This window comes from Sceloporus occidentalis, unplaced genomic scaffold, assembly GCF_023333645.1.
Source record: "Sceloporus occidentalis isolate IW3139 unplaced genomic scaffold, rSceOcc1.0.p SCAF_164, whole genome shotgun sequence".
Taxonomy (NCBI): domain Eukaryota; kingdom Metazoa; phylum Chordata; class Lepidosauria; order Squamata; family Phrynosomatidae; genus Sceloporus; species Sceloporus occidentalis.
In genome coordinates, this window is record NW_028317144.1 from 1,635,833 (window position 1) to 1,655,491 (window position 19,659).

The window sequence follows — 19,659 nt, forward strand, 5'->3', positions numbered from 1 at the left end:
TAAAAAAAACCCCTCTTCTGATACTTTCTAGTGTATGAGCTGTAGCTGTCTGGCTGTCCTTGTCTATTTTCAACAAGTGCATATCAGCTGCAATGCACACAAATCTCTCTTTATGACAGTGGGTCCGAAAAAATAAGTACCAGAAGTATTTGGTGAAACGGTTGTAGAAAGTTGTAGTTAGAGATAGGATTGTGTCTGCTCTGTGATAACACCTATGGAATCATTGATGAATGAAAAAGCCGCCATGAGCTTTCACACTATGTATAGGTAGTTGTCATTTCCCACAAGTGCTACTTACTGTCAGTTTTCAGAGCTGAATGGAATTCTTTGCCCAATTCTTGTTGTAATAGATCTATCCTTTTGCATACATGGACCCATCAATTGAGAAAGAACTCTTGAGTAATGTAGCATATTCCATGATTGCACCTCCAGGTTCATCTGACAGAGTGCTCCCCTTCATTCCAGTACTCGCTAATGTATACACTAAAGACAGAGCTGATTTATAGAAAACAGCTGCATATTTTGATCAAAGGGCTTGTGGGGGCTTTTTGCTGTTGCTGGTCTGCCCACCTGGATCACCGCTTCGTGGGACAGGTGAGAGGTATGGACCTATCGAAATGCCGGAGCCATAGAGCAATTGGTGCAGGGTCCCTAAGAACGCTGGAGCTCCACGTGCTCTGCCATTAATACAGCCCTGCCTAGGGCAGCGTGTTAAGGGCGGAGTGCCCCTTTGCCACAAAATAAGCTTACCAGTGCACAACTGCTCAATGAGCTAGGTACAGAACCAGCCCATTTCCACTAACTGGGGCTAGCCAGAACGGCCTCCATGGCATGTTGTACCTGGTGCCGTGCATATGCTGATGCTTCTTGGAGACGATGGTGAATGTAGGTACTAGGCGAGCTACCTTGGGTCAGGCCTGGTGTCATTGTCTTCTGCTCTTATCCGTGAAACAAATTCTAATGTGAAATAATAATAATAAGGACCGTGGCTTTATATGAATTGGAGGTGAGCAGGGTTGTATTTAAACCATTCCAACAAGCTTGTTTATTAAAAAGGAGAACATTCCATCTTGAAAAAAAACCACCACAGATTGCATTTCTGTCTCATGATTCCCACGTCACCTCTTAACCTCAACAGTACCTTTTCTGGTGAAACCAGCAAGTGTCCTGCGTAATAGTATAAATCTTAATGAATTTAAACGTACCATTGTTACTACATTGGATGCATTACTTTTTAACCAATAATGCTCAAACCCTTCATAGAGAGAATTTATTGTTTCTGTGATCAACCCTTTAAATGAAACAATAAAATGATGAATCTGTTAAATGTTTATTTGCTCTGCATAATAGGGAGAGAGCAATTCATGCTTTGTCAGAGCCTTTGTCAAAGTGTCCTGTCGCCATCCAGCAACCTCATATTTGGATTAATTGTGGCTTTTTTTCAATTTTAGCATCTGTGCAACAAAAAATGGATAAGCTATTATGACTAAACTCAACAAATCTAACACCACCAATCGCGCAAATTTGACTGTAGTAATTTGTAGTGCTTTACACAATATGATGTGAAAAACGCTGCAAAGGTTTTGTTCTATTTTGAAATGAGGAAATGACTTACTTATATTAGTCATTTTGCTCTGTGGTTAATGAAACAGGAGAATTCTGGTAACCGTTATAGCTTTTTACATAATACTGACAAGAGAACTTGTTTTATTCAAACAAATTAACACTTCATTGAACTAAAATGGACATTGTTTATCTGTAATGTCCCCTCAAGAGTAGGATATGCCAAATGCCCAAATCATGTGAATAGCCAAAATCCATTTACAAGTACTTGGGGACTTCCCAGGGTAGGCTAGGCATTCATAGGAGCAGGGCTAGGCGGTGAGCAGGAAGGGAAGTGGGCTCAGAGAAAGAGGAAAGTGACCTGGAGATCAAAGGAAAACAAAACTGTTGTGACGTTATATTTATGTGATTAAACCTTCAAAGGGAAGAATAGAATGACATATCTGCAATGGTTTATTTGATTGACATACCTGCAGTTAATGTCTTGTGGAACCTACCTCTTCGGGTAGCCAAATGGCGTTGGTAGACGGGAACAACATCATCACTGGGCGGGGCTGGTGATGTTGTGGGCAGGGTTTAACCGCTTTATATTTCTATAGGGATGGGAGGGAGGAATGCTCATGGGCGGGGAGTGCGGTGTGTCTAAAAGGCACTCCTGCCACCCAGAGATTTCAGGCTGTGACCCTGAGGGAAGGAGAAGGGGTGCTTCACCCGGAGTCTGCAGGCAAAACCCAGGGAGCTCCCAGGTATGGTCATAACCTAAGGCCCAAGCCCTTACTGTACAAGGTTGAATGAAATACCCTTATTAAAACAGATCAGTAAATTCAGGTCTAACAATGAGCGCAGACCAGAGAGTATGAGGTTAGTTTTACAGGAGATCAATAAGGTACTTCAAAAAAGGTGAAATAGGAATGATGATAAATGATCATGTAATACAGTATTTTTCCAGGGACATTTTGATTCATAACCTGTTGCAAAATCATCTTACTGTACGTGCAGAGGGAGTGGATCTTCCTCTTAATATGGCATAAGAAATTTTGATTTGTAAACGATTTTTTATGATAATTTTATCGTTGATGGGTTAGTGTATATTGCATAATATGTACCTACCTATCTTTTCCTTTGCTAAATCTACACTTCAGAAGTGGTCGTGTGCTAATGAATTTGTGAGTTTAATTATTTAGTTTATAGTGACACCTAGCGATATTTTTCCAGATCAATGAAAGGATCAGGCTTTTTCTCACCTTCATCCAGTGCTGTATTTACCTTTAGGAACACCTCTACCACCTCTACGGTCAGCATCTCCGATACAATAAAAGGCGATGCTCGCCTTTAAGAAAAAGAGTGCTGGCATATGATGTCATAGCATCCATGGTAAATAGGCTGATCAAAGATTTCCTATTGTGTAACACACCCTAACTCCTTCAAGATTGTAAGCTCATTTAAGCAGGGCTTGTCTCACATGTTGTTACTGTAAGTCAAAATGTTATATACTACATGTTATGTCCTGTCGCTTATTAAATAATAATAATAATCTCCCTTGTAACCTACCATTGTGTGGCGCCGCACCGGGGGGATGTGAAAATCACAACAGGCCAAGGAAAATTATAGTTTAATTTGGATGTGACCATTTCAAATAGGATCAGAAGCATTGTTCAGTATGTGGACTATAGGAAACATAGTTCTTGGTGACTTAGATGTTTTTCGTGGAATACATACTTAGCACATTGTCTGCCAGAAGCTATTAAAGCAACTATTCTATTTTTTCACATAAAAGGCTGCATTATAGGGGAATACGTAAATATCATTCATAGGTCATATTACTAAATAAGTGCATACCTTAAAAATAGATTAGGAATTAGGAAGTCGATTAACTCTAAAGAAAAATATTAGCACTGATTTTTTTATTTTTTTTAAACTACTGTAGATAAGTTTTAAATAGGCAGAAGGTCATCTATTATTAAACAATTAAAGATTGCTGTAAAATATAATATGCTTAGACCTATAATCTTACAGTATTAAAATTATAGTTTGTTAAAACAAATAACTAGTGACCATAAATAGGCACTTCTAAACAGCACCTACATTGATATTTTATGCTATTCCAAAACAGATTCCGTTTGTTCTGCATATTATTATTGCTCCACCAGGTGGCGCTATGCATTACAAGTCGCAAAACTTGTTTGAATAGCTAGCTCCTCACAGCTAATTACATATTTTGTTCCAAACTGACTTTCTTTTCAACTCAAAACAAGTCTTGAGTTTTCCCTGTTTTCCTTAGAAGGTACCCTGTGAATTTTGCTAGCTGAACTTTTTCATATATGGTATGTAAGGCCATAACCTTAAAAATCGCTTAATAGCCTCTGTCAGTGTTCACCAATTGCCAGAGGAATGGCTGTTGTTAGCTACCTGACCAGCTTCAGCCAATCCCTTTTACAGAGAATTACATGCAGGGTGTCAGATGGCAAAGACAATGTTTGCAAATATGTATGTGGCCAAGCCATCTCTGGAACCGATTTCGGCAGTAATATATAGTGGAGGTATGGACCCCATTGTATTGTTAATCCCTTTGCTGACCCTGTTGTCTATGGGAGGCAGATTATGGGGGCGGTTGTGTACCTATTGTATCCCAATATTTTGAGTTATGTTAATGTGTTCTTTGCTGGCCATGTGTGTGAAAAATAAACCAGTCTTCATTTTGGTCATACCCTACACTGAGTCTCGGCTAGTGACTGGGAAACCGGAGAAAGAGTGTGAGTCCCAGGCTAAGGGAGCACAAGTCAGCGAAGGTAGTCGGTCAGACTATCCAGCTCCGTGACAGTAATATTTCCTGATAATACCTTTAAACCTTTGTCCCTCTAATTTAAGACTGTTGAGACCCCTTGTAGCGGTAGTTTTTCTTATTTTAACTAAACTCTTCTGCTTTATTGTGTGGATTCCCTTTATATATTTAAATGTTTCTATCATGTCTCATTTTTCTTCCAAGCTATATATGTTAAGATTCTTGAACCTTTCCTGGTGAGTGGGCCACTCTCAGGTAAAAGTAAAACAATTCACAATTTATTTATATGTAGAGCGATGTTTCAGTCCACACAGTTTTATTGAATTCTGCCCTATATATATGGCATTACTGGTCTGAACTATGGATTTATGAATGAATAATTGTTAGACACCAATATTTTAGGTCTACATGATGATGAGCATTGAATATTTGATATACATATAAGTTTGTTAAAATTAGATTCCTACCTTTATATCCTGAGGAACTCTTGTGCCTGGTTGTCTAATGGAGAAAAAATGTGTGCTACTACCTACACAGACCTCCCATTACTCTTTCATACTTCTATGCATGGGATGCCAGTAACTATGAATGTATGATGTCATATCAAGGCAATAAGCAAAGATTCAAAGAAAAGTAAGCAATATATACTTCTTCAGAGATAATAAATGACATGGAGTGTAAGCTGGGTTGTTATATGAAGGCACTAAGCACCATCCAAGGATTCACTGAGATGTAAGTGATTCATGCCCTGCTTCTCTAGAGTCTGATATTACATAATTATTAATTATTGTTGGGTAGGCTACTGGAGAAAGTATGAGGTTCAGTGTGACAAAAAGTATGTCACCCTACTAAGATCCTGACCTGGGGAGTGAGCTATAGTGACCTATAGCCACTGACAAATATATGACTCGAAAAAATATACATAGTTGTGGTTTCTGTAGACTAGTATACCTGTGATAGATTAGATTTAAAAATAATACATTAGTTTGGTAGTTTATGGTCTTCACATTTATACAGTACACATTCATGCAAAATGGGTCAATGCACAAACTAACCAGCAAAAGGGTCACTGGGTTTTGAAGAGTCCCCAGAACAACAGTTCCTGAAAAGTTTAAACTAATGCAAAGTAAATCAAGTAATGAAAACAAACACCGCATAAAAGTGTCCATTTCCTGGTAATAAAACCACAGCAAGAGCAGCAGCCAGCTACCACACTGTAATTATTGACATGTGCAGTCTTGCTGATTGCAGATGTGATATAGGACTTTGCAGAATGCTTGCATGAAATAAGTTTTGATGTAAGGACTTTAGTGGGTACAAGGAGGGTTATTTAGAATCCACCCTCTTTGGACAGCTTCCCAGAGAATAGAGTTGGCCAGAAAGAAGAACATTTCAGCACAGGAAAAGAGCAACCAACGGGAAGTGTATGGAACAATACTGTGAACTCAGAGAATTGTGACATTTAATGTTGGAAGAAATGCTGAGACCAATACAGGCAAGAAAATGTGGGCTTTTTTTTTGCACTTTTCCCATAGGGATACTATTTTAAGTAACAGGAGATGATTTATGGCATGGTGTTTCATGGGCAAAATATTACTCCTAAACATATATTCTCCAGAAGCATCATTTTTGGGTCTAGAACTTTAATTACTTTAATTACCTAACATAACACCTAGTTTTTATCTAGAGCCTTTCCCCCAGTGTGACTCAAAACATAACAAAAGAGAACAAATTAAGAGCAGGTGCCATATCACATCTTACGACATAAATATGAAATATCTACACGCTATGTCTCAGATCCGGACTGGCCATGTGCACACCGGGCAAATTCCCAGTGGCCCATTGGCTGACAACGCCCCACACCCACCCAAACTGCCATATCCTGCAGTTGGCCGCATTTACATCACCAGGATCATTAAAGTGCCAGGGACACCCTGTCATCTCCAGTCCGGCCCTACTTTGTCATATCTGTTGAATATTATTAGCTTTTAGCATTCTGGACGGTGCTCCGTACCTCCCAAGTGTCCCTCTTGGGCTTTACAGCTCTAACATTCACAGTAATAAGTATATAAGCATCAGAAAATCTGATTACAAATGTTATACATTGTATAAACAAAATGTATACAGTTAGATAATTATCAATATGTCACAAAGTCATATAAAAAGTATTTGAAAAGCCATACCCAGGAATAGAAAAGTATCCCCTTTTTGGCCATTTAAAATCTTGACAACCATGGTACGCTATAGCCCTTTAACTACTCAAAACAGAACCAGATGAACAAATGAATCTGGTGTAATTGTTCACTACAAGGAGGCAGAAATTAATGCCCTTACAGTTTTCAGTACTGAGTGTGCTTACTACTTAGATTTGGGGCTATCTTTTGTTTTGGGAACTGATGCCCTTTTGATGCTATCAAAGCCAGTATAATAGCTTCTGTGAAAGAAATACACAGTGACTGGTGTTCTGTCATACAAACTGGAGGTATTCTGTTCTTCTACCCTCTGTCTACTTATTGGATATGTGAGGAGTAAGTAAAGTGGGCAAGAAAAGGAACCTATTTCAAAAATAATGAAACACAATAATTCCTGCTGCATTAAATTAAAAAAAATATATTTAGCCAGCATGACACAGGACTGATCATGCCATATATATGGTATATGTCATCTTGGTTCAGCATCTTGATTTTAGATTAAAATGTGTGTGTTCTTTATACACAGAGTTTGTGTCTACAAAGTTACATGCCCATTAAAAGAATGTATGCAAAGCTAGTACTGTCATAATTGCTGAACAAAGCACACAACTATCAATTTTCATAGTGATCACTTAATGAAGAACACTTTTTATGAAATTAACCATTTTTTTCTGTGTTGTCAGGTGACTTTATTATGATAGCAGATAATATCCCGAGGGATATTTTTATGTACAAGTTAGTATGAGAATGTTCAAGAAGAGCATCCTTAGTGGTATTACTGTTTGCTGACCTAGACACCAGTATTATGCTGAATATATGAAGACATGGCATGTAGTCGGCAAGATGCTCTTGAGGTTGCCCACAATGCTGGGCAAAATACTTACTGTAGCATATGGGTCACAACTGGGAACAGAATGACTAAATACAACACATTAAGGGAAACCACATTTGAGAACCCACGGGTTGCAGTACCTTGTCATACATGTGGTTCTGTAGTATTGCCTTCCACTCCTGTATTGGTAAAAGCAAGAGATCAAGTTATGATGTCTAAAGAAACACTAATATTGGCATCTTCATATGAAACATAAAGAATTAAGTGGCATCCAATATGTAGCAACTGAATTGCTCCTGGGAAACTTGTGATGCCTTTACAAATGTAGGACACTGCAAGGACATCTAGTAAATGCAAATTAATTGGTCACTCAGTTTCAGCCAGTTTCATTCCTTGTACGGTGTATACAGATACATAGAATGTCCTCTATCTCATTCTATACTGAGATGGCTGTACAGTAGATGTATACGCTCACATACGTGTATCTAGGGTTTTTAACAGAGTGTTAAAAGAGACACAATAAAAAGCTCTGCAGATGATAAGTAGACACAAAGAGGAAGAGAGAATAAGATGGAACATACTGGGAAGTAGGAATTGTGGAAAGAGACAGGATCAGTGGGGGAAGGGAAGCTGAGAAAGGGGAACAGGTTTATTTGTAAGCGCTGTATTTTTAACCCTTCATGAGGTAAGTTGTGTGCAGATGTTTTCTTTGTCCTTGATTCTGCTTTGATTTTTGTCCATAGTCTGCTTGTCTTGGGCTGTTGTCAGTTTCAGTTTGATATTGGATGAGTCAACTCACCTCTGCTTTATTCTGTTGTAGTGGCGTAAGTTGTATTCATCTCTAACATCATCTGCTTCATTTTTACACTGACTCTCAAATAAGTTACACTAACACATAGACTCTCACACTGTATATGGAGACTCCTCACAGTCTAACACTGTATGCCGACAGCACCCCCACTCTAACACTGTACACTGGCACACCACACTGTATACTAACACACACTCAAACACTGTATACTGATATCCCACACATTCACTCTAACACCATAGACTAACCAGGGCTGTAACTAGAAATCACAGGTCCCCTGTGTGAAAATTAGCCCGGGGTCCATCAACCCCAAGTAGCTTATCAGTGACATCCAAACACTCTGCCTGTGCCATCATTGCCCTGAAACAGCTTCTCCGTGCCACCATTGCCCCAAAACAGCTTGTATATGCCATTATTGCCTCCAAACAGCTGGACTGTGCCTTCTTTGTCTCTTGAAACATACATTCTTGCACACAAAAGTAAACACACAAACACAAATTAATACATACACATACTCACTAATACACACGCACACACACCACTCATATATACAAATTCATGCACACACACAAACACACCTGCATGCTAACACACGTCATCTCACACCACTTATACATACATGCTCTCACACACATCTATGCTAACAGTCAAACACTTACACATTCATGCTCGTACATGCAAATGCTTTCACAGACATTCATGCTCACATATACTTATTCTTTGACATTCATGCTCACACACACTTATTGATAGACATCCATACTCAAATACACATATACATAAGGCATCCATGCCAACACACACTTATACATAGACACTCATGCCCACATACACTTATACATAGATATTCATGCTTACATACATACAAACATATATACCCTTATATACGCACAAACATCATGGCTTACACTTGCCCTTGCAGCGACAAGCTTGATTACCCTTAGACACACTTGCATACACCTAACATACAATTTCAAAACACACTCTCTTTCTTGTTATCTCCCCTTATTCCTCTTCTTTCTCCTTATCTCTCATCTTCTTTATCTCTCTTATTTCTCCCCTTTATTGTTATTTTGTCCCATATCTCCCCTTTCTTATTATCTCTCCCCCTTTCTCAATATTTCCCCTTTCTCATTATCCTTTTATTTCTTCTTAACATAGCGGTCACGTGGTAGGAGTGCCAGGTCTATTCTTACAGACCTCTGTTTCAGTGCTCCCTTGTGGTGTTGGGGCGCTACAGTGCTGAGCAGCAGAATATGACATCATAGTGTAAGGGAGCAGTAAAGCAGTGGTCTGTATACATACATCACTCTCCCCCCATTTTGGGCCATTGAATGCAGCATTAAAAACATTGTTCCCAGTACTGCCAAATACCCAAATCTTTCTGGGAAATAATTATTTTATCAAGTAAACGTTTGCCTTATTCATTATTTTCCCCAAGAATAATGCTTAATTGTCATGTGACACAAAAAGATTGTTGCCATAGAAACTAAAAAGGCAGCTTTAAAGTATTTTGTGATTTAACCTTCAGAGGAAAGAATAACATGACAGATCTGCTAAAGGTTTTTTTTTTTTTAACAATATTACATGACCCTGCACATTTACCACCATAACATTATGACCACTATCAGGGGAAGAGAATAATACTGATAGTGTTGTTATCATGGCGCCTGTCAGTGGGTGGGATATATTAGGTAGCAAGTGAACATCTCATCCTCAAAGTTGATGTGTTAGAAGCATTAAAAATGGGCAAGCGTACGGAACTAAGCGACTTTGACAAGGGACAAATTGTGATGACTAAAAGACTGGTTCAGAGCATCTCCAAAACTGCAGCTCTTATGGGGTGTTCCCAGTCTGCAGTGGTCAGTACCTATCAAACAAGGAATGAGAAGTGGTGAACCGGCGACAGGGTTATGGGCAGCCTAGGCTCATTGATGCACGTGGCCCATGTGGTTAAATCCAACAGACAAGCTGTCGTGTGTAAAGGCAGTGTATGTGTATATGTGTGTTTATGGGCAGGTATGTGTAAAGGCAGTGTATGTGTATATGTGTGTTTATGGGCAGGTATGTGTAAAGGCAGTGTGTAAGGGCAGTGTATGTGTATATGTGCGGTTATAAGCAGATATGTGTAAATGCAGTGTAAATAAAATAACCTCTGTTAAAAAAAAGGTGGGGGCACAATTTTCCGTTCTTGCCTCGGGTGCAAAAAGAGCTAGCTATGCTCTGGGAACAGGACCGTAGCATAAGTGTTTGAGGCTAATAAAATATATTGCAAGATCAAGGACTGATTAATGAGTCTATCAGGAAAAATGGGCAGATTTCCATGATTATTTTTCTCGGTTTACAAACTGATAAAAATCCAAAAAATAAATGCCCGGCCCAGGGGATGCCAGACAACTAAAACTCCTTCCCCTCTTTTAATCTACAAAGGGAAATTTCCGTGATCAATGCTCAGCACGCAATAGGCCATTAAGACACCGCCCGGCGAAGCCAATCAGGGGCCGGCTTTCATGTCAACTTCTGCGGACTTGCTCGCAGGCATGCGAAGTTTGTTCTGAGGCAGGAAACAGGCTTGTGAGGAGGAATCCATGGTACCTTTGTGCAGGCTGCGCGCCAGGATATTCAGCAGGGGGAGGACATGCGCCCTTTGCCTGCATGCTCCACAAGGCAGGAAACCTACAGGAAAGAGCTCAGTGCTGCTGCTGCTTGTGCAGCTGCCTGACTCTGCCGTGTCTGCCCCGTACTGTACTCCTATACATACAATCTCATTCCGCACACGGCACTAAGGAGCAGGAGAGAAGATGGCGACTCTGGGAAACGAGTCTCAGCCTTTCTCTGCCCTCCCAGCGGCTACTACCCTACTCCAGAGCCAGTACCACCACCTTCACCACCAAAGTGCCGGCAACGGAGTGACCAACTTCAGTTTAAATCTGCCGGTCAACCGGGGTTTGGAGAGAGCCCTCGAGGAGGCTGCGAACTCCGGTGTCCTGAATCTCAGCGGCAGGAAGCTAAAGGAATTCCCCAGGACTTCTGTGAGTCACGATCTGTCGGACACCGTGCAAGCAGGTAATGGCTTTAACCCCTGCAGCGCCGCCGAGCCTGTGCAGCTAGTCGTGCGTCTAGTCTTTAAGCCGCAGAGTAGTCTATGGGCAGAATAGTCGTGTGCGGAACTCATCGTTCCTATTGTTGCCTTAGTGTAATAGTATGGGTAGTGCCAGGGGCTGGCAGCCCTGCTTTGCATCAGTTAACTATCGTGGTTTCCAAAGGGGTTCATTGAATCTTTTTCATTAGCCCATTGATGGTGGTTTCGGAAGCATTCCCCGTTGATCGGTACCGGTATGATGAATAAGCATTGATTTGTCAGTGTCTGCGTTGGGTTTACAGAGTACACATCATACAATCGATATGATGAGGCTGAAAAGAGAAGTTTTGCTTCCATTTTTGGCCTGGCCATTAGCTCTTGTTTATGGCTCAGTGTGATCTGTGACTCTCCAGCAGTGATTTATCGGGTGGCTGAAGCCAGCTAGTGCCTGGTGCTGTGATGGTGTCAGGAGCAGGCTGCAAAGAAGTGTGCTCTTCAAGTTGGAAGAAATCTGTGCACTCTGATGATGCTTCTCTTTACAGAGTAACCTAACTTACCCAGGAATGCGGTTAATAAATATCCTGACTTTAACCCCTGTAATACCAGGGAAATCTGCATTGCAGGTTATTCTAGCTAGTTGTGCAAGGGCAACTACCATCAGGATGGAGATGTCTGCATGTGCATCCATATGTAATGTTCTTTATGGAGCCTGTATATGTTTTGGTTTTTTTGGGGGGGGGGAAATAACATCAAAGTATATTATTGAGAAATAGCCAGCCTCTGTTTATCATTAATCCCAATGGGGCCTGCATAGATGCCTTAGTGCTAGTGAATTGTGGTATTGAAAGGTAGTGAAACGTGTTTTTCTAGGCCGTATATTTCACACAAAAAAACTAACTAACTAAATGATTTAATTATTGAGATGGTGGGAAGTACGTAAAACAGCCTCCCACCAGATTTTTTAGAGGCTAACACAGCGGTTTAAACATGCATGGGATAGGCATGAAGCTATCCTGAGTCTAAGACAAGACCAAGGACCGATCAAGTTGCAAATCTTTACATCAGAAAAAGATGGGCCAAATAGTTCTTATCTGCCGTCAGATTCCATGTTTCTATATTTACTTTGTTACTTTTGTAATTATTAAGCTATAAAGGAACACATTGAACAATATAGTATGATGTTTTATTATTGTTGAGTATTTACATATATTGTTACATATTAACTATATCATTAAACTCTGCATTATCATTTAATAATAACATTCCTCATACAGTTTTATATAAAAAAAAAACCCATCTCCCTTCTTTGTATGCATGGCAAGTTATTTCCAACATCAATACTTTAAGACTTGACGTCTAACTAGACAGAACTTGCAAACATCGCCCCACCGTATAGTCTGTGTCTGGGGTTGTTCACTGTAAAATCCTCTGTTTTCTTTTTTTCTTCTTCCTTATGTCACATATTCACTTCCTTCTAAGTCTCAGTCATTGTTTGTTGACTCTTGACATCCTCTGCTGCACCTCACTTGACTATGTACAGTGAAAACGAAAACTGTTTCTGGAAAAGCCAAGGGGGTTTCCATAGACTCCATGGTTTTGTAACTCTTTGCATGCCTTGGAGGTGTGCAAAGTTCATCCTGTGGCACACAATGTGTGAATTGTACAGATATACATATGTTGTCATCAGAATGTTTTATAGCTATACAGCTTAACAGAGTTGATATTTTTTGTTTTTGTAATCTTTATGTACTTATCAAGTTCTACACAACTACCTTGAAGTTAAATAAAACACAACAAAAGATTGGCAACACAGTGTATAATGTCGTGAACTTGGGTATCCAGTTGTTAGTAGTGATGTCATACTTACTCTCTATAGCCTGAGTATGGTATTTTTAAATAAGCAGTTGCAAGAAACACGTTGGACAAGCATGCATGGCATTTTAGACTTTGTGTTGACTAGTAGTAGTCCTTGCTTATTAGGACCTTCCTTTAAAAGCTTTTATTGTATAGTTTTATCTCTTATGACAAAAAAATCCACTTTGTTGCGTATCACTCTTCATGGGAAATCCATCTTGGGCACATCATCATTTGTTAAGTAGCACAAAGATGCACGTTTGTGATATTGCCCCCTGCCCCACAGGCCATCCTGCTCCTGTAACCTACTACTGAATCTTTGTTCTTGTACTACCTTGTATGACATTTCAGTGCCACGTGGCACTTTCTTACGCCTTAATGTAATGGAGCAAGTCCGAAAGTCCTGAAAAAAGTGTCATGGCGTGCCCAAGGAAGAGCTGTGGCTGAACTCCACGCAAGGTGTCTTTTTTCTACTGGTTCTCCCGTAGAAAGGAAGCGCACCTTATTTGTTAACTGTTGTTATACTCAACCTAAATCATTAAAGTTAATTAATGGGAAAATAATTTTCTTTTGTTTATTAATGCATCCTTCAAAAATGTGAATTCAATTATTTGCCAAGCAAAATGTAAATTTCACTACAGCTGGATAGAGCTGATATGGTTTTTCACATGATCAATGTGAAATGCTACAGGTCCAGTTGGCTAGCGTAAATTTTGTATTCTGTGTTCACAATTTTTAAATGTATTTATGTTTTAAACAAATTGTCCCCTCTATTGACTTAACATGTTTTTGTGTGGTATGTTCATAAATCACTCCATACTCAATTGAAGAAAGAGATTTGTTGAGCTGTGAAATACTAGTAAGTCCTTGATCTCCTTCCAAGACAAGAGTAGAACATCCTTTTTTTTTTGTCTAAGATTGCAGTGGGTGTATGCTGATTAATTCCTGCACACCGCGAGAGAGAGCAAGACTCCAAAAACATAATGTAAATAATAAGATTGTTCGGAACCCAAGGAGGAAAAACTCCATGAAGTACACAGGAGCTCTTGGTGAAATATAATGGTTTGCCATTGATGTTTCGGTTCTTTCATGTCCAAAAAAATTGATAAACACAGCACCTAAGGTGGTGTTATAATTACATAGAAGCAATGTTTTAATGTTATGCCTTTCATTTCTTGCCTGTTTATATATTTACAGTAAAGGTGGGATGTCATCTCCTGCTTGGGTGGCAATTGCCCCGTGCCCCACAGGCCATCCTGCTCCTGTAACCTACTACTGAATATTAGGAGGCAGCTATTTTGCTGTAAAGAGGCTGTAAAGATCTCTTTCTCAGATCCTATATTTTACATTTTTATTTATATATATATATATATATATATATTAAACAAATACACGTTTACCCTTTAAAAACTCTGTATGCATACCTTGGAGGAAAGGTGATACTTTTTCAAGTTATATCTTCTCTATTGTCAAATTGCTGATGTATTAAGGATACATAGTGCAGAACGTTTATTATTATAATTTTCTTTTTGGGAGTGAAATATAGTGCTGTATTCCATAATGTAGGTTAGCGTTGACAAAAACCTTGCTTTGTTCCAATAACCTTTTTTTATTTTTACCTGGAGACTGCCTTTGTTGTTAGTGATATTTTGGATGACTTTCTCTGCTTTAACGTTATGCTGAGCTAATACATTATGGCAATGCTAATGAACTCTGTTTCTCCATATACTTTAGTTAGGAGTGTCCGACAGGGTGATTAAGACTGAGCCATTCTACTGTTTACCAGAGGCAGTCTGATATAGTGTCTGAGTGTTTGTCTAGTAGATTGGACTGAGATAACAGAGCTAATAGCTAATATGCAGCTACCTGAAAACATTATATATTTTGCAAAAACTAGAACTCTTTTATAAAAATAAGGGAACAACAAAATATTTTTGAAAATGTACTCTTAATCAGATACTTATAATAGAAACAGTTTGTGGGATTTTTCATTTAAACTAATCTGCCCAAACAAAAAGCACAATTTATAGGTAGAAATAAATTAATATAAAAAAATATAAGACTACTTACCGTATTGGCTCGATTATAGGCTGCACCCTTAAAGTTTGGTGCCATTTTAAAGAAAAAATACACATTAGTAGAATGGTAAAGCAGTATTTTATCTAATGAACAGGAATACATGTATTTTAACATTTTTGGTATCTACTATGCAGTTAGCATAGGTTAAATACAAACAGAAATCTGGAGAAACAATAGCCATTGTAAGGTGCCCCCCCCTTAATTTATTATGCGCCTTACTTATATGCCACTCTGCCCCCCCCCCCCGACTTACCAATGCATCCCCAGACTCCCTGGTGCCTAGTGGGGGAAGCCAGTGGAAGTCTGCGCGATGGGCGTAGACAACCTCTGCTCGCCACTTCCGCTGGGGCTTCTATTCCGGCGTAGGGCTAAATGAAAAAGAAAAAATAAAACACCTGCCCGGCACTGCATTACAATATGGTAATACTAATTTTAGTTTTATGTTTCTTTATTATACCTGTTTTTTGGTGTGGGGTGTTTTAGCAGGTTCGGGAGGAGAAAAATGTAAAAAAAAAATTCCATTTTTTTTTTTACATCATTCGATATGGGATTTATTTTAAGATGGTTTTAGTGTTTGGGAGAAATATACAAAATAAAATCTATTGTTTTTTACATTTTTTTTAATCTGAAAATTAGAAAGCAAATTCTAGTGTGTTGGTAATGAAGAGGTTAACCAGAACTTCTCACAAACCGCATTTGTATAATGATCACTTATTAATCCAGGTAAAAAAAAGTTGATCATTAATATAGCCTTCAGGGAATTACTTTAAGGCTAGGTTTCCACTTGGGTTTTTTTCCTGCTTTATTTTCTTGATGAAAAACGCCAGGAAAAACGCCAAGAAAACTGCCACTGCATTTACCTGCGTTTTGGCGTTTTTTCTGGCATTTTTTCTGGCGTTTTAGCCTTTCTGTGGAAATAGCTTTTTTGACCTTAGGCAGTTTTTCCAGCCTTTACAAGTTAGAATTTTCACCCAGCTAAAAGGGATTAGGATAAATGGCAAGTATCTGCCTCCTCCTGATGTCATTGGTAGAGTTCTACTTAAACGCCCCGGCGGGCCCTTTGTAAGGCATGCTTTATTCCGAATGTCTGCTCCTCTAGGAAGATTGGCCCCAAATGATGGTGCAAATTGTTTGCTGTTTCTTTTGGCACGCAGGATCCAGTTGATGCGTCGCGTATGTTTGTTTGTAATGGCATGTTTGTTCCAAATGGTGTAGAATTCAATATGAACTTTGTTTTGTGTGAAACTGTTTGTTTCCAGCCTATTTCTCGTAGTTCACACAGATACTGGGTCCATCATCTGCATTGTAACTGTGGAAAAAACGCCATAAAAAACACCAAGGCAAAACCCTCATGGCGTTTTTTCTCTCCCATTGAGTTCTATTGGAGAAAAACGCCAACATTTCCTTGCAAAAAACGCCAGAGTGTCAACATGCTGCGATTTTGAAAAACTGCCACAGAAAGCGAAAAAACGCCAAACAGAAAAACGCCAAGTGGATATGGCATTGTGCGATTTCCTATTGAAGAACAGCTAACATCTGGCTGCTGCGTTTTTTGCAAAAAATACCCAAGTGGAAACCTAGCCTAACTGTGTTCATTATTTTAACAACTGGGTTTGTTAAATCACTACCTAGTTGAAAAACTGTTAAAATACTTCTGTAATCATGGTTAATAAGAAGAGAGAACAATGAGTAATATCCTATAACTTGATCAGTGTATAGTTATGATTTAGTTAGTTGAAACCAGTTTGTTGTTTAAAGTTCACCATCATTAAAAGGTTCTAAATCAAAATAATTTTCATATATATGTTTATATGTTTATATATTTATATGTAAATATTTATTTAGATTATATGTTTCAATATTCTGAAAATAACATATTAAAATGTGCTGTCTTGTAACTTAGTTCCTGAGGGGGATGCAAAGTGAGTTGTGAGCCCCTTGCAAAATAATGAAAATAGTAGGGGAGGGGGGTTAATTTAGAATAATACAAAAACCTACTATAAAGAAATAATAGGGCAGATGCCTTCCATAGTCTATAAACCTAAACCTCCTTTCCCATTGAACAGTGGATAGGAGTGATGGGATGTATATTGGGGACTATACTAAGGTTTCAGTGCCCTCCGCACTACCACACATTGTATGGGCTAAAGGGGGTTGATCACCTGCCTTGCATTGATTAACAGGCTGTCGTAGGTCCTCTGTTTAATTTTTTTCCGGTGAATATGCAAGCTGTTTTGCTCGTTTTATCATGCGCAGGCATGTAACCTCTGTCAGTTCTGATCAATCCTGCTATACTTAAATGGACTGACAAAACATGCTCCCTGATGCATCTATATAGTATTTTCCATTAGATTTTCATCGGCAATTATAAATTGAATGCAATGTAGCCTACAGATAAAAAAGTACTTGCAGAATTCCGATATAAGGACAAGAGACATTGCAAATACTATGATCATGAGGTTTCTGTCTTTTAGACTTGGGGCCCAACAGAAAGTTCGTGTTTGTTTTCGGGGGGTGGGGGGCTTTCTTCGTATTTGCCGAAATTCGTCCGTCTCTGTCTTCATAATTGACCAAATTTGTCCAACATTTTCATTTTCGGAAAATCCCGTTCGTTCATCTGGTTGCCATGGAAACAAGAAATAAAGGCATAGAAGAAGTTCAATAGGGAATTTGAGACTTCTAGATGGAAGAAAGAAGGCACAATTAGCTTAGAGTAATAGGGTTAAGGATAGTAGTGGACTGGTTAAATTATCTTAATTAAGTTAATTTAAATAATGATCTTAATTAGAGAGATGGCAGACTGGGATGTTATTTTTTTTATTGTGGCGTGGGCGCACATGCCCAATGCTGGCAAGCGGCAAGACGGGCAGAGGCTGCAGCCCCAGGGAGCTCAACAGAGAGGGCAGGGAGAGGGGAATGTCTAGCCATATCTCCACCGCTTCTGCAGCAGGGTCTCTCCTGGTCATTGACAAGAGGGAAGGGCAACCTTGTTTTGACCCCTGCAGCACTGTAAAGCACTTCAAGACTTTCATGCCAGTGCTCAGTAGTTCTGTTGCCTCTATTAAAGTGATCTTGTTCACGTGCTGTTTTAGTTGTATTTCTCTTTGTTAATTTTGATTATGACCGTGGCATGGGTTTAACTGTGTGTGAACTTTACTGCCTGCCTACCAACCTCTGCCTGTCTGTGTATAAACCTTGCCATCTGCCTGCCTACCTGCCTTGGGCCTTATTCCGGCCCTCGTGCTTCTTCTGCTCTCCTGCTGAGTCTGTCGTCAGTGGTGTTCTGGAAGTGGTGCCTCCCTGCCTACTAGCTCCAATTCACTCCGAACCCCGACGCTCTGCCTTCTCCGGCTGTTTGCTTCCATGTCCCTGTCTCCTTTTCCGCTGCACTGCTTATTCCGCAAAATGAGCCTTTTCTTTTTTTTTTTTCTTTCAATAAGATCCAGTTTGGAGGGGGGCATCATATGGTCAGGGTGGTCTTATAATTGGCAAATATTGTAGTTTTCTTAAAGTTCCTATATATGTGGCATTGCAATTAAAACACACAATAAAGCTTCAGCAAGTGGTCCAAAATCCTTAAATTGGAGCAGGCCAGAGGGTATTTGCCCCATGATCCCTTACCAGCTCTCCCCTGGTCACAATTTGCTAGATTCGGAATCTTTATTTCCAATTTCTTATTTTGGGACTTTTGTGTGCATATTGAGAGCCTTATGTTATAAAGGAGAGGGAAGAAGGCAAAGAAAAATGGCTTCCTTGCTGACAAAAGCAATGCAATTTCAAACACTTCCTGTTTCTTCAAGACACAGGTTTACAGATTCATATTTATCGGTATCCCAAGATGTGTTACAATATAGGTGCTACTTCTGTTGTGAACATTTTGCCTTTAATATTACAAACATATTTATGTGTCTCACCTCCAGCTTTGTCTAGACAAGCTTTGTTTTATTAAGCAAGCCTAGTCCAAGGATAAGAAAACATAATCCTATAAACATGTGATTATACAAGGGTGGGGAAGTTTTACGAGACTTCACTCAAGCTTGGGATGTGATCAGGGTTTCCTGTGACGAACAGCAAGGCCCCTAAAACAACAGCTTAAGGATATTTATTCTTTTTTTGTTCCGATGCTGGTTACATGAAACTACAAAAAGAACGTAACCATACTGTTGTTGTTTTATTTGAATTCAAGTTCTTTAATGTTATGTTTCGCTTAAATTGAACACTATAGTAGCAAACCTTAGCATATCCATCATTTTATACTTTAATCAAAAGGTTTAATCGCATAAAAATACAAGCTCAAAAGTTAAATGTTTTCAGTTTTATGGCCACAATCAGTCAGTGCCCGTTATTGTGTCGTGTGGCATGACACTAAAGCGTAATTTAACACTGTGTTACCTCTAAAAGTAAGGTTTTTCACAATTATTCTCAAGTGAATTAATGCCTGTCGATACTTGTTCCTTCCTCCTC

The 19,659-nt window shown here is 39.2% G+C and overlaps 1 protein-coding gene across 1 annotated transcript in view; it reads left to right on the plus strand.

Moving 5' to 3' along the window:
* The first annotated feature begins 10,981 nt into the window (after nucleotides 1–10,981).
* The window catches only part of LRCH1 (leucine rich repeats and calponin homology domain containing 1), an 82,050-nt gene continuing 73,372 nt past the window's right edge, over nucleotides 10,982–19,659 (plus strand). Inside the window, exon 1 of the mRNA XM_089501133.1 lies at nucleotides 10,982–11,246. Within this exon, the coding sequence (XP_089357259.1) occupies nucleotides 10,982–11,246 (265 nt within the window). The remainder of the gene's footprint in view (nucleotides 11,247–19,659) is intronic.